This window comes from Rhinopithecus roxellana, chromosome 13, assembly GCF_007565055.1.
Source record: "Rhinopithecus roxellana isolate Shanxi Qingling chromosome 13, ASM756505v1, whole genome shotgun sequence".
Taxonomy (NCBI): Eukaryota; Metazoa; Chordata; class Mammalia; order Primates; family Cercopithecidae; genus Rhinopithecus; species Rhinopithecus roxellana.
Genome location: NC_044561.1, coordinates 127,488,803 through 127,502,683, shown reverse-complemented (window position 1 = coordinate 127,502,683; position 13,881 = coordinate 127,488,803). Strand labels below are relative to the sequence as shown.

Genomic DNA, 13,881 nt, shown 5'->3' with positions numbered 1-13,881 from the left:
TAGGGACTAAGCAATAATGGAGGATACCAGCAGAGCAAGACTGAGGTGGTTTAGTGGGGGCTGCGAAGATGTTGAAGCAACCTGAACTCCCCCACCTCTAGGGTTCTTACTACATGCAAGAAATAGTACATTCTCGGCCGGGCGCGGTGGCTCACGCCTGTAATCCCAGCACTTTGGGAGGCCGAGACGGGCGGATCACAAGGTCAGGAGATCGAGACCATCCTGGCTAACACGGTGAAACCCCGTCTCTACTAAAAATACAAAAACTAGCCAGGCGAGGTGGCGGCGCCTGTAGTCCCAGCTACTCCGGAGGCTGAGGCAGGAGAATGGCGTGAACCCGGGAGGCGGAGCTTGCAGTGAGCTGAGATCCGGCCACTGCACTCCAGCCCGGGAGACAGAGCAAGACTCCGTCTCAAAAAAAAAAAAAAAAAAAAAAAAAAAGAAATAGTACATTCTCCTTGTTAAGTAAACCACTATTAATTGGGTGTTGTGTGTGTGTGTGTTTCCTGAAGCCAAAGTAAAAATGATATATTACCAACCCCTAAATGATACACTATTCAAACTCCATCACTCTGAAAAGCCATTTGATCTATTTCATAATTATTCATTTCTAAGTTTCTAACAATTTAGAAAATACACCGTTTTATTTAGCATTACTGCTACTGATGGCCTATATTATCTTCTAACTTTACAAAAATCCCTAGGGCAGGTAGTAACGTCCTTTTGTGGATGAAAACACAGGTTTTGAAATGATTGAGGATAACAGGCTTAGGTGACAGATGGATCTTTGTTCCACTTCTGCCACTAATTAGCTTTGTGACCTTACACAGGGAGTTTAAGTTCTCCCCAAGTTCTCTCCTCTGTTCAATGGCAATAGAAATACCTACTTTGTTGGGTTGTTTTAAGAATAAAAGCAGCCGGGCGCGGTGGCTCACGCCTGTAATCCCAGCACTTTGGGAGGCTAAGGTAGGCAGATCACGGGGTCAGGAAATCAAGACCATCCTGGCTAACACGGTGAAACCCCGTCTTTACTAAAAGTACAAAAAATTAGCTGGGTGCGGTGGCGGGCGCCTGTAGTCCCAGCTACATGGGTAGCTTAGGCAGGAGAAGGGCGTGAACCCAGGAGGCGGAGCTTGCAGTGAGCCGAGACTGCGCCACTGCACTCCAGCCTGGGCGACAGAGCGAGACTCCATCTCAAAAAAAAAAAAAAAAAAAAAAAAAAAAAAAAAAAGAATAAAAGCAGAAAATGTATGCAAAATGCTTACTACACAGCCTAGAAATAATGAATTACTTAAAAACGGGGCAATTATTGTCATTTAGCGCAACCACACAGCTATTAAGTGGTAGAGTCTGGACTCATACCCAGGTCGCCCAGGCTCCTAACACTTCCACATCATCTCTGCCACTGTAAACATCTCATATTAAGCATTTCTTACTGCTAAATGCATCAAAATCCCAGTGGTATAGCTGAGGACCTTGTTTACTCCAAAACTTGCATAATGTCAGATGGATTTTCCCTTTGCACTGACAAAGTCTTTTGGGTGACTAGTTCTGTTTACCAGTTGAAAAGACATGGCCTTGTGGACATAAGGCAGAAACAACACAAAATAAAAAACAATTAATAATTCACTTGGCCTTCTAATGTTGAAATTGGGTAATTCTTTTTGTTTTTATTTTTCACTTGGGATTTAAGGTATTTACAACTTTGCATGTGCTAATATCTTTGAATTTCATTGCTTCAAGTTGCAACTTCATTGAACAAGTTTCAAATAATTGACAAAAATAGAAACGTTGACTATCTAAGACTATGGGCTTTGGAGACGAACAATTTTGGCTGTGCCAATTTTTAGCTGTGCGTCAGGAGTGATTTGGTTTCTCTGAACTGTTGACTTCTTTGTCTGTAAAATGGTGAAAATACAGGAATTCCCTAGTCAGGTTTGATGGCTTAATGAGCTGATTTCTTCAAAATGATTTAATCACAGAATTTGACGTAAAATGTGAGAGGGATTCATGCTGTCCGAAATCATCCAAGAGTGGAGATATCTGGTTAGCTTCATGGAGAACCTGGCGCTGAATATCAAGTCAATGTTTGATAAACAGAGAGAGAAAGAGACAAAGGCGGAGAAAATGGCTTTTGCACAGGTCAGGTGTTGGCCATATTGACTAGAGAAATTTAAGGGAAGGGTGGAAAATGCAGTTGGAAAATAGGCGGAGGAAAGATTGTGGAGAGCCTTAAATGTCAGACAAAGAAACTGAGGCTTATGGGCATGGACACTAACATTTCTATTGTTTCAAAAATAATTTTACAACTTTTATACCCTTCTCACCCAAGTTAGGACTTGTGCCTTTGGTTATACAACTCTTAAATTAGAGTCAACTGTGCTATCTCTGTGATTTTGGGTTGAGGACTACGGAAGGGAAAGGCAAAATATAAAAATAAAATATGAGGTAGTAGACAGGGAGAAAACCCATAATACTGGTAATAGCTAATTACTCTTTTTTTTTTTTTTCAAAATGCAATTTGTGCTAAGTACTTTATATGGCCTATCTCATTTAATCTCTAAAAGCATGAACAATGTGAAAATGTGCTAGATACTATTATTATCCCCATTTTACGGATGAGAAAACTGAGGCTCAGGAGGTGAAGTAGCTCGCCCAAGGTCAAACAGCCAGTGGGTGACAGAGGTAGAGAAGGAAACCTAGGCTACCTGACTATGATGCTTATGTTTAATTCACACTAAATACCATGTAGAAAAGGACTCTGGAGACCTTGGTTCTTTAATTCCAATTCTACCACTAAACAGTAGAGGCAGGATGAAGTTGTCATGCCCTGAGAGGGACAACCCTGTGAATTAAACCGGTGGGCATTTTGTTTTTATCGTTGTTAGGTGATGAATGAAGAGTTCCACTTTGGACATATTAGAGTTTAGATACTCAGTGAGCAGCCAAGCGGGGATGTAGAAATTCAAGCAGACACGTGGAAGCGGGGGAAGCTGAGACTCATGTCTGGACTTTAGGGATGGATCCAGGCTAGAGATGTAAATTTGGAACTTGTCAACCCATAGCAGTATTTAAACCCTTGGGACTGAGGGAAACCTTCAAGGAAATAAGCGTAGTTAGAGATATCCAAGAAGTGAACCCTGGAGAAGTTCAACATTTAGCGGGTGAGATCCAGCAAAGGAGATGAAGGAAAAGAAGGTAGGGAGGTGGAAGGATGTTGTTTCAAGCAGTAAGGTGTGGCCCACCCACTCACTGTGTCAGATTCAACTTGCAGGTCAGATCTACTAGGACAAAGACAGAGATCTATAGGATTTGGCAACCAGGGTGATGGTGGGGAATTTGCCACATCATGGTGGCTGTGACAAGAGCCTGAATGGAGTGTGTTCAAGAGAGAAAAGAAGAGAAGTGAAAGCACAGGATACTGTTCTTATTATTAGTAGCCTGAGCCAATCTGAGGACTGATGCACTTATCACAATATCTCTTAAAATATTATGTCTCTTACTAGATTATACACTCCTTGAAAGTCTAGAAACATGATTTATTTTTCAAATGCCTTGCACAAGGCTGGTGCTAAAGTAACGACTGCAGGATTTAATTACATTTTTAAAAGAAAAAAGATATTCTTCAATCTTATGAAACTCTGCATGGCAATACTTTATGCACCCCACACCCCCACTCAACACAAATACAACTCTGGAAGTACTGTGTTGATAACAGAAATTTGGTGGGTTTTATTTTTAACCAATAAAAGTCAAGTTTGCATTATGTGATTATTTTTTGTATGTGATGAATCTTTTAAATGCATATCTTACAGCCCTGGTTCAGTTGTTGTGGGGAGAGGAAAAAAAACCTCATCCTTGCCAACACATTGGTTTGTGTGAATCACAGCTCAGTGAAACCTTTCAGGCATATAATTTATCTTTTCTTTGGCCTATGTAGTAAATGCTTCATTTGTTCATGAATTCTTGCCTTGTTTTAATTATGCTATGCCCTGAATGTAGTTTTATAAGGCACAAAAATAAGATTGTCATTCTGAAAACACAGAAGATTTGTGTGTTTTCCCCAGGATGAAATGGTGGCATCTTTCTCCTAATTCACAGCTCTGTGGGTTTGTGGTTGGAATTCCAATCCAGCAGAAAGCAAGCCATAAAAGTGGGGGGAAGGGCTGGCTCCTGGAGGGGGCAGTGGACGGGGCTGAGCCCAAGGCATAATTCACCCTAAGAATTCTGAATCAATACACTGATGTCCATCCATGCACAATGTGGTACTCCCACCAAGAAAGCCACTGATTGAGAAGTTTTATTCATGTTACTTTCTGAGGGTTGGATTGTCTCATTACATTTATAGAACAATTGCTTTTTCCCCCCCTAAATACAGAGCTATGCAGCCGGGAGTCAGATAAGAAACCTTGACAATCAGAAGGCTGTTTTGTTGTTGTTGTTAAAAATCTTTGCAGGCATATGCATCTGGATATCCACAAGTTCACAGGCTGAGGGAGAAATGGCTATTTCATAACTTCTCTGTTTCATATGTACATAGTACAAAGTGGGCACTTAGTGTTTCAAATTTCAATATCACTGAAAAAAATGGAAATTTGTAATGTAACAAAATCAGATTCAGACTTCATTGGTGAATCTGAGGGAGTGAATTCACTTATTCAGAAAGGAAGACAGTTACAATTCTTGGGTCTTCTGAGAGATCATTATAACTTGAAAATATTACACAAGGGCTTTGCTATATTAGATACCTGCCATATTCCCAACACAAGCTCCCATTTTCTGACTCAAATCTCATTTTGGAACACATTCCACTCAAATTGAGGTTCTGTCCCTAAGAGTTCTTTTTCAATAAAGAAAGCTGAGTTAATAAATCACAACTCCAAAACTTTTCCTCGCTTTTCTTAGACTAGAAATAGATTGAGTGTGTTGAGGTTTTATGGCGGAGTACATTGGAGGGCTGGCTATCCTATGCTGAACTGGTTTGCTTAATTAAGATGCGGATTTGGATGAGTCACTGGACACCTGTCCAAAGATGAGTAAAACACATTCCTTCATTGTCTTTCCATAAATAGCTCAATCTTCTCCTAACTCAGCCAATGGATAGGCTTTGGATGCCCAAGCAAAAGAAACACATGACTGTTAAAAAATCACAACCTCAAATGGCTTTAGAAGTCTATGACCAATAATGAGAATGGTTTCCCCACTCAGGCACAAGTAATAAGCAGTTTTTCCCTTATGCAGGAATACTGACGACCGGTTTACCGCCTCCGTACACGTAACTTTCAGGTCCCGGTTCATGCATTTGATGGAATGTTCCCTGGGCCACAGAGCCCAATTCTCCTGGCATCTGGCATTTCCCCCACTCTCTGCTCCCCCAGCACAGCACTTGGCATCTTGCATTGCAATTGCAGGTTTATTTATTCACTTCTCTCACTGAACAGTGAACTCCACCAGGGCGGAGACTCTGTGTCTCGCTCTCCACTGTGGTCCCTGTGCCTCACCTGTGCCTGGCACAGTGTCACACTCAGTAAGGAGCAGATGCCTGGATGCATTTGGAGACTCACTTTAAATTATATGGCAAGCTATTCAACTGGCTTTTCGAACTGGAAAGTGCATGTTCGAAGGGAAAATTTTTAAACTCTGAAAGAAATGTTGGAAATAAGCTCTGAGTCAAAATGTATAGAAACCACAAGAATGCTGACAGTAAGAGCCTAAAACACATGATCCCGACTATCTTTTCCCAATTTTAACTCTCCAGAGTGTTCAGCGGTGCCCAGTCTTCATAATGTAATTCTTCATAGCACCCTGGATGCATTAAAACCACAGATTAACATGATACTCATTTTCATTAAGGAAAATAATTTGCATACAGTGCTTAGAGTAGAGCCTGGCACATTGAACATTTTCAATAAATGACAGCAAGCATAATTATTAGCACTTGGGAAGTGCAAAGTTACATTGTTATTAAGACAAATATATTTGGAGCTCATCCAATTTTTTCCTGGCTCTAAAGTCTGCTAGTGGCACTTAACTTTATTCCCAAGTTTTGAAAAATAGTGTTATTTTAAAAGTCTGTTAACCAAGGAAATGCACGCCCTAAACCTATAATGTATCAAATTTTACTTCCTTCTTGTTTTAAGGAGTTCTTTTCCTGCCTTGAATACAAACAAGCTCTCTCAAGGTTAAAAGCAAATGCTTTTTTAGTGTCAAAAAGAGCTTGCCTTTGTTTGCTCAGGAAAAAAAGTGACTGATTCAGGATACCTTCTTTGAAAACCAAAACAAACAAACAAACAAACAAAACCCCCAAAACAAACAAACAAAAAATCCCCCTAATTTTTACAAAGGTATTATACTCCTCTTTGTTGGAAAAGAATTAGTAAAGAGTCTGCCCAGAGCTGTAAAATCTCTTTATTCAAACACATACCATAGTGCAAAAGATAGTTAATATCAATTCAGGCCATTAAGAGTAAGAAAGGAAACGTGTTCCAACAAAAGTCTGCATGTCAAGGAACTACGGAGACTAGGTAGTATCTTTTAGGAACCATTTTTATTCCACTAATGCCTTTCCGTCCAGAATCTATTGATCGTAAATGCAACCTGTCTACTTCCGCCTTTGAAAAATGGATGGATAAATTCATCTGCATGTAACTCACCTCCTCTTTTCTTTTACATAAAACAGATGCCACAGCTGTTATTGTTCTTCATACAGATGTTTCTACCCAGAGAAACATCAGGGTGACACTCTGCTACAATGTGCTATTTGTTCTAGAGGGGTCAACAGCTTGCTACCTTGCCTAGGCCCAGGGTGACTGACTGCACATGTGCGGTGGTCTTATCCCATCAGTGCCCCCCAGCATGTGTTCAGAACCAAGTGGATACACCTTGGCACACTTACCTTCCCTGCAGGGACATCATCGGACTGCCTTGATAATCCAGGAACCTCGTCCACCTTGTCGTGATGCTCTGCCCTCTTGGCTTCCTGCTGGCTGTCACCTGGCACGTTTTCCTGTCCCTTGTCCAGCTTGAAGAATTTGTCAAAAAAGCTGGAGTCCTTGGGCTTGGAGGGAGCTTCTCCTCCTGCTCCCCCTGCCTCAGGTGGGAGAAGTGTGGGTTCCCCGGCAGCAGAGAGGACCTTGTCTTGGGCCGGGGCGTGCCCTGGGGTTTTATCTGTGTCCTGCCCCGGTCCAGCTGCCACCGGAAGTGTCCAGCTCTCACTTGGGTCTTTGTTTGCTGGAGCTTTATTGGAGCTGACATCAAGCTTCACTGATCCAAGGGATGAATCTGTGGCTTGGTCTCCGGTACGTCCTGGTACAGGCCGAGAGAGCATCAAGAAAAAACGAGATTTAGCAGCTGGTGCCTCGGGTTTGGCCTCTTTCCCAAGATTCTTTCCGTTGGCATCCGCAACAGCACTTATCTCCATTGTCTCGGGGGAAGAAGTGGCCACATTATCCGTCTTGACACTTATTCCCAAGTCGACTGTAACGTAAACATAAACAGCGGTTATTCAGCCAAGCTGGGAAATTCAGGCACTAATAACGGACTCCAGACATTTTTTATACAAAAGCCATTCTGCAAACTGGAACTGTGTTGTTCGCTGGTCATTCTGAAAGGTAGAAATTAGCTCTCCAGATCTCCTTGGACCCTGCTTTTCTTGGGAGAGGAGAAGGCAAGGTTGGTGAGGAGGGAAAGCTACTTAATGGAAAGTCACTAGCTGCCAGGTGTGGAATGAGTGACATTCAATGTTAATTAATCTTCTTTTATCTTTGTAAGAACTCTGTGAGCAGCATATTGTCACGATGTCAACCGGGAGGCAGTACAGCAGTTAGGAGCTTGGGTTCTGGAGCTAGAACAAGGTTTCTCAACCTCACCGCTACTCACATTTGAAACCAGATTATTCTTTGTTATGGAGGTTCGTCCTGTGCATCACAGGCTGATTAGCAGCGTCCCTGGCCTCTGCCCACTAGATGCCATGTCCCAATCATGACAACCAAAAATATCTCTAGGCATTGCTAAATGTCCCCTGGAGGACAAAATCACATTTGAGAAGCACTGAGCCGAAATGTCTGTTTGAATCCGGGTTATCTAACTTTCTGTGCCTCAACTTTCTGGTAAATGGAGACAGATAATGAATCTACCTCGTAATTTTGTACAAAGATTACATGAGTTAATAGTCTTAAAGCAAGTACAACAGCGTCTGGAATATATTAAGTGCTTAATAAATATCACAAACATTAGTTATTATCATTATTCATGAGTGAGAAAACTGACAGTAAGAGAGGTTAGTACACCCTCCCCTGGCTGCCCAGTAAGCTAGTAAGCAGCAGAGTCTGGCTTCAGGCAGAAATCTGACTTCTAAGTTCATGCTCTCTCTGTCTTACCAAGGACTTGTATTAGCATAGACTGTTAAGAATATGGGAAGATTTTAAAAATACAGTACTCAGAAGGTTTCTCTTTGAAAGGCTGGAAGAGCAGATGTCTACACAAGAAGGCAAATTAGACATCAGGCTAGTGTGGAATTAAAGGTGTAGGGTTATCTGGCCAAGACTGTGTCTGTGGGTATAGGCTCCAACCCTTCCAGGGAAGGGCACTGTTTCCAACATCCACCCTTTCTCCTTTGACCTCTGCCTTGACCTAAATTAACTATAAAAGGGTCCTTCTTTTCTAGGACCCTATTATAAATGAGTGTAAAATTCAGGAAAAAAAGAACACCAAGAATGTTGGGATCCCAGTTAAAGATGAAAATTCTCCACTGATAGGCTGTGTGATAATGGGTAAATCACCAAAAATCTTTGAATCTCTTCATTTGTAAAATGGGAATATGGATAGTCTCCTGCAAGGCTGTTGTAATGCTTAAAGAAGAAAAGTCATGCAAAGGATCTGGCACAATGCCTTTTCCATAATAGGTGCTTCGTAATTGACAGATACTGTGATATCTTTTCAGGTTTCTCACATGCCTTTGACAACGTTGCATTTTGCTTGATACATCTGTAGTCAGACACTTTTCAATATCTGTTTGCGGGAAGACAGAAAAAGAAAGGGAAGAATTGAGATTTCTTTGATCTATTCATATTGCTCATTAATATGTAGTGAGAAATACACACACACACACACACACACGTGCCTCCATTAGCAATTATTTTTGCCAAACTCTAGTGTCTCGCAGTGTCTAGACTAAAGAACAAACAAAAAAGGGGGAAGAGTGAGCTGGATTAAGCATTGAGGGACAGGGAAGGAATTGTCTGGGGCAAGCCCAGGGATGAATGTTAGGGGTTTCTCGTAAACCTGAACCTGAAGGAAATCACCCTGCCAGCACATTGATCTTCTAGCTCTTCTTAACCTTTTTTTCTGTGATTCAGGAATTCATAATGATGGCAAACACTATAATCAAGAAGAAAAAAAGAGGGAGAAGAAGTAAGTGATAGGTGGATGCATCAGGGTATAAAGTTAGCAAGTAAGGCTGAAGTGTCAGAGTGAATATAAATGAATTGTGGGAATGGTCCATGCCAGGGGAAGAGAGAATGGTTGACAAAAAGGGAAATGCTAAGATTCAAAACAGGGAAGGGCTTTTCAAAATGCCAAGAGCACCAACTTATTTCCTTCCTTTTAATTCCTCTTTTCCTTACCCACTGGCTGGAAAACAAAGGAGTTAGTGGTAAGTAAGAGTGTTATAGTCAGAGAAAAAGTCTTTGAAAAACACAAAATACTTTCCATGGACAGCCTTTTTTATTTTAAAGTGCCAATATGTTGCTTTGAAAAAGAATAAATTCCTTACATCCAGGTGTCTGGAATAGACTACCAACCATAAAAAATCCAGTACCAGATGGAGTCACAGGTAAATTCTACCAGTTGTACAAAGAAGAGCTGGTACAATTCGTACTGAAATTATTCCAAAAAATTGAGTAGGAGGGAGACCTTCCTAACTCATTTGATGAGGCCAGCATCATCCTGATATCAAAACCTGGCAGAGATACAAAAACAAAAGCTTCAGGCCAATATCCTTGATGAACTTCAGTGCAAAAATCCTCAACAAAATACTGGCAAACTGAATCCAGCAGCACACCAAAAAGCTTATCCACCATAATCAAGTAGGCTTCATCCTTGGGATGCAAGGTTGGTTTAACATATGCAAATCAATAAATGTGATTCATCACATAAACAGAACTAAAGACAAAAACTACATGATTATCTCTACGCACATAAACTAGAAAATCTAGAAGAAATGGATAAATTTCTGGACATATACACCCTTCCAAGACTGTACCAGGAAGAAATTGAATCCCTGAACAGACCAATAATGAGCCCTAAAATTGAGGAAGAGAACCCAGACATAAGACCACACACCTACAACTATCTAATCTTCAACAAACCTGACAAAAACATGCAATGGGGAAAAGATTTCCTATTCAATAAAAAGCGCTGGGATAACTGGCTAGCCGTACACAGAAGATTAAAACTGGACCCCTTTCTTACAACATATACAAAAATCAACTCAAGATGAATTAAAGACTTGACTGTAAAACCCAGAACTATAAAAACCCTGGAAGACAACCTGGACAATACCATTGAGGACATAGGCGTGGACAAAGATTTCATGACAAAGACATCAAAAACGATTGCAACAAAAGCAATTATTGGCAAATGGGACCCAATTAAATGAAAGAGCTTCTGCACAGCAAAAGAAACTATCAACCGACTATACAGGCAACCTACAGAATGGAAGAAAATGTTTACAAACTAGGCATCTGATAAAGGTCTAATATCCAGCATCTGTAAGTAACTTAAACAAATTTACAAGGGAAAACTAAACAACCCTATAAAAAAGTGGGCAAAGGACATGAACAGACATTTTTTAAAAGAAGGTATACAGGTAATCAACAAGCATGTGAAAAAAAGCTCAATATTACTAATCATCAGAGAAATGCAAATCAAAAACCACAATGAGATACCATCTAATACCAGTCAGAATGATACTATTAAAAAGTCAAAAAATAAGATGCTTGTGAGGTAGTGGAAAGAAAAGAATGCTTATACACTGTTGGTGGGAATGTAAATTAGTTCAACCATTGTGGAAGACAGTGTGGCAATTCCTCAAAGACCTAAAGATAGAAATAGCATTCCACCCAGCAATTCCATTACTGGGTACAAACCCAAAAAATAGAAATCATTCTTTTATAAAGATACATGCATGCATATGTTCATTGCAGCACTATTCACTATTCACAATAGCAAAGACATGGAATCAACCTAAATACCCACCAATGGTAGCCTGGATAAAGAAAATGTGGTACATGTACACCACAGAATACTATGCAACCATAAAAAAGAACAAGATCATGTCCTTTGCAGGAACATGAATGGAGCTGGAGGCCATTATCCTTAGCAAAGTAATGCAGAAAAAGAAAATCAAATACTGCATGTTCTCACTTATAAATGGGAGCTAAATGATGAGAACACATGGCCACACGGGGGAAAACACACACTGGGGTCTATCAGAGGGTGGCAGGTGGGAGGAGGGAGAGGATCAGGAAAAATAACTAATAGATATTATTTCATCACCCAGGTATTAATAATACCTATTTCATCACCCAGGCTTGATACCTGGGTGATGAAATAATCTGTATAACAAACCCCCATGACACAAATTTACCTATATAACAAAACTGCCCGTGTACCCCTGAACTTAAAAGTTAAAAAAATGCAAAAAGATGACATACCAAAGAGATGTTACTTTTCATTTTTAAAAACATCAAAGAATTTAAGGAAAATTAAAAAGAAATCAAGTAAGAATGACAATAGCAGCTCCAAAATATTTAGAAGGTAGAGTTGAAATTTTTGATTTTCTTAAGTGTAGAAAAATATTTTGTGCTGCATGTTTTTTTAAAGACAGTCATTTTATCTGTATATGTGATTAAAAACTTACTTCCAGTGCCATCTTCATGTAATTGTTAAGAACTTGGATTGTGGATCAGAGGAACCTGGCTTTGGCTCTTAACTGCTCACTCTTTAAATGGATAACCCGGGAAAGTTGTTTCCTGTCTCTGTGCCTCAGTTTTCTTACAAATGGGCATGAAAATAACAGTGCCTTCTTCAGAGGGTAATTCTGAGGATTAAATGAAATATTGCCCAGACAGTGCTTACTGCGGACTGGTAGATGATAGGTTTTTGGTAAACAGTAGTCATTTTTGTTATACTAATATATTACTAATATAATTACTATTTTGTGTTTTTAAATGTAAGCCATAAGGAAAGGAATTATTCCAATAGTTTAATTTACAAACTTGATTTTTCTAGGAAGACTTTTAAAAACAGTAGTGATATAAATCAATTTATCATAAGAAGCATAAGTATCCGGGCCAAGCAAGTTTCAGAAATGTTTATCATTTTCAAAGTACCAAATATTCTAGTCAAAACAAGCTGCTTCATCAGAGTTCTAGTTATATATTTAAACATACATGCATACACACGTTTGTATTACAATATTCAAAACTTCTGAGGAAGAATTATCTTTTTTTTCATGTGCCAAAGCTAAAACTTTCACTTGCTACAGCTGTGTATTAGTCTGTTTCCATCCTGCTATAAAGAACTGCCCAAGACTGGGTAATGTATAAAGGAAAGAGGTTTAATTGACTCACAGTTCAGCATGGCTGGGGAGGCCTCAGGAAACTTACAATCATGGTGGAAGTCAAAGGGGGAGCAAGGAACTTTCTTCACAAGTCAGCAAGAAGAAGTGCCAAATGAAGGGGGAGGAGTTCCTTATGAAACCATCGGCTCTTGTGAGAACTCACTTACTTTCATGAGAACAGCATGGAGGAAACTGCCCCCATGATCCTATCACCTCTACCTGGTCTCTCCCTTGACACGTGGGGATTATGGGGATTAAATTCAAGATGAGATTTGGATGGGACACCAAGCCTAATGATATCAAGCTGTAAAAACAATAGCTAACACTCATGGATTGTTTCCCAGCATTATGATAAATGTATGTAACAAGAGGCATTGTATTTATGTATAACATTTTATTTATTTATTTGGATAAATGTCTATAACAAGAAACATTTTATTTAAGTATAACAGCAAATCTACAAGTTAGGTACTATCATCACTCCCATTTTACAGGTCGGGAAACTGAGGCTCTGAAAACTCAAGTCAGTTTTCTAACCTTGTCCAGCTAATGACTGGTGGATTTAGTATTTGAACCCACGTTTGCCTGATTCCAAAGTTCAAACTCCCAACAACATGTGGTATCCAAAGCAAGAACAGAAGAGAGAAGAAACAGAAGGAAGGGAAGATGAACAAAGTAGACAAAGTTTAGTTAATAGAACTAGTGGATACCCAAGAAAAAATTATGCACAAGAGGGGGAAAAAAAACCCTGTTTTCTCACATCTGGGAAACATTGATATCTATATATTTTGGGTTTTAAATAAAAATTAGGTTATGTCATTCATCTGCATAAAATCATCCAAAGAAGGGCCTCACAAAATTAAAACAAAATCCAAACTCTCTACCATAGGCCACACCCTCCAGAACTCCAGCTTGTGCTATGTTTCTCCTCACACCTCTCAACATACCAGCATGTCCACCTGCAGCTCTCACCACTAGTTATTCCTTCAAGCTGGAAATATTTTCACTAAGATCTTCCTATGGTTACCTTCTTATCATTCAAGCTTAGGTCATGTCAGGCCTTCCCTGACTCCTCCATCTGAAGTAACCCCTCCTGCTCACACCGTTTATTCTCTAGACTCCACAGAGGATTCATCATTCTCTGAAATAATCCCATTAATTTCTTCTTCACTTGTTTCCTCTCCACTACCTGAAGCCCCAGGTGGACCTGGACTTAGTCTTCTCTGCTTACAGCTGCATTCCAGTGTCTCCCATAGTGC

The 13,881-nt window shown here is 40.0% G+C and overlaps 1 protein-coding gene across 6 annotated transcripts in view; it reads right to left on the bottom strand.

Annotated features, from left to right (window-relative positions):
- The window catches only part of BCAS1 (breast carcinoma amplified sequence 1), a 127,847-nt gene that overhangs the window by 80,055 nt on the left and 33,911 nt on the right, over positions 1-13,881 (bottom strand). For all 6 annotated transcript variants that reach the window (XM_010363359.2, XM_010363360.2, XM_030915405.1 and 3 more), the window contains exon 4: positions 6,896-7,476. In XM_010363359.2, coding sequence (XP_010361661.2) covers positions 6,896-7,476 — 581 coding nt within the window. The remainder of the gene's footprint in view (positions 1-6,895; positions 7,477-13,881) is intronic.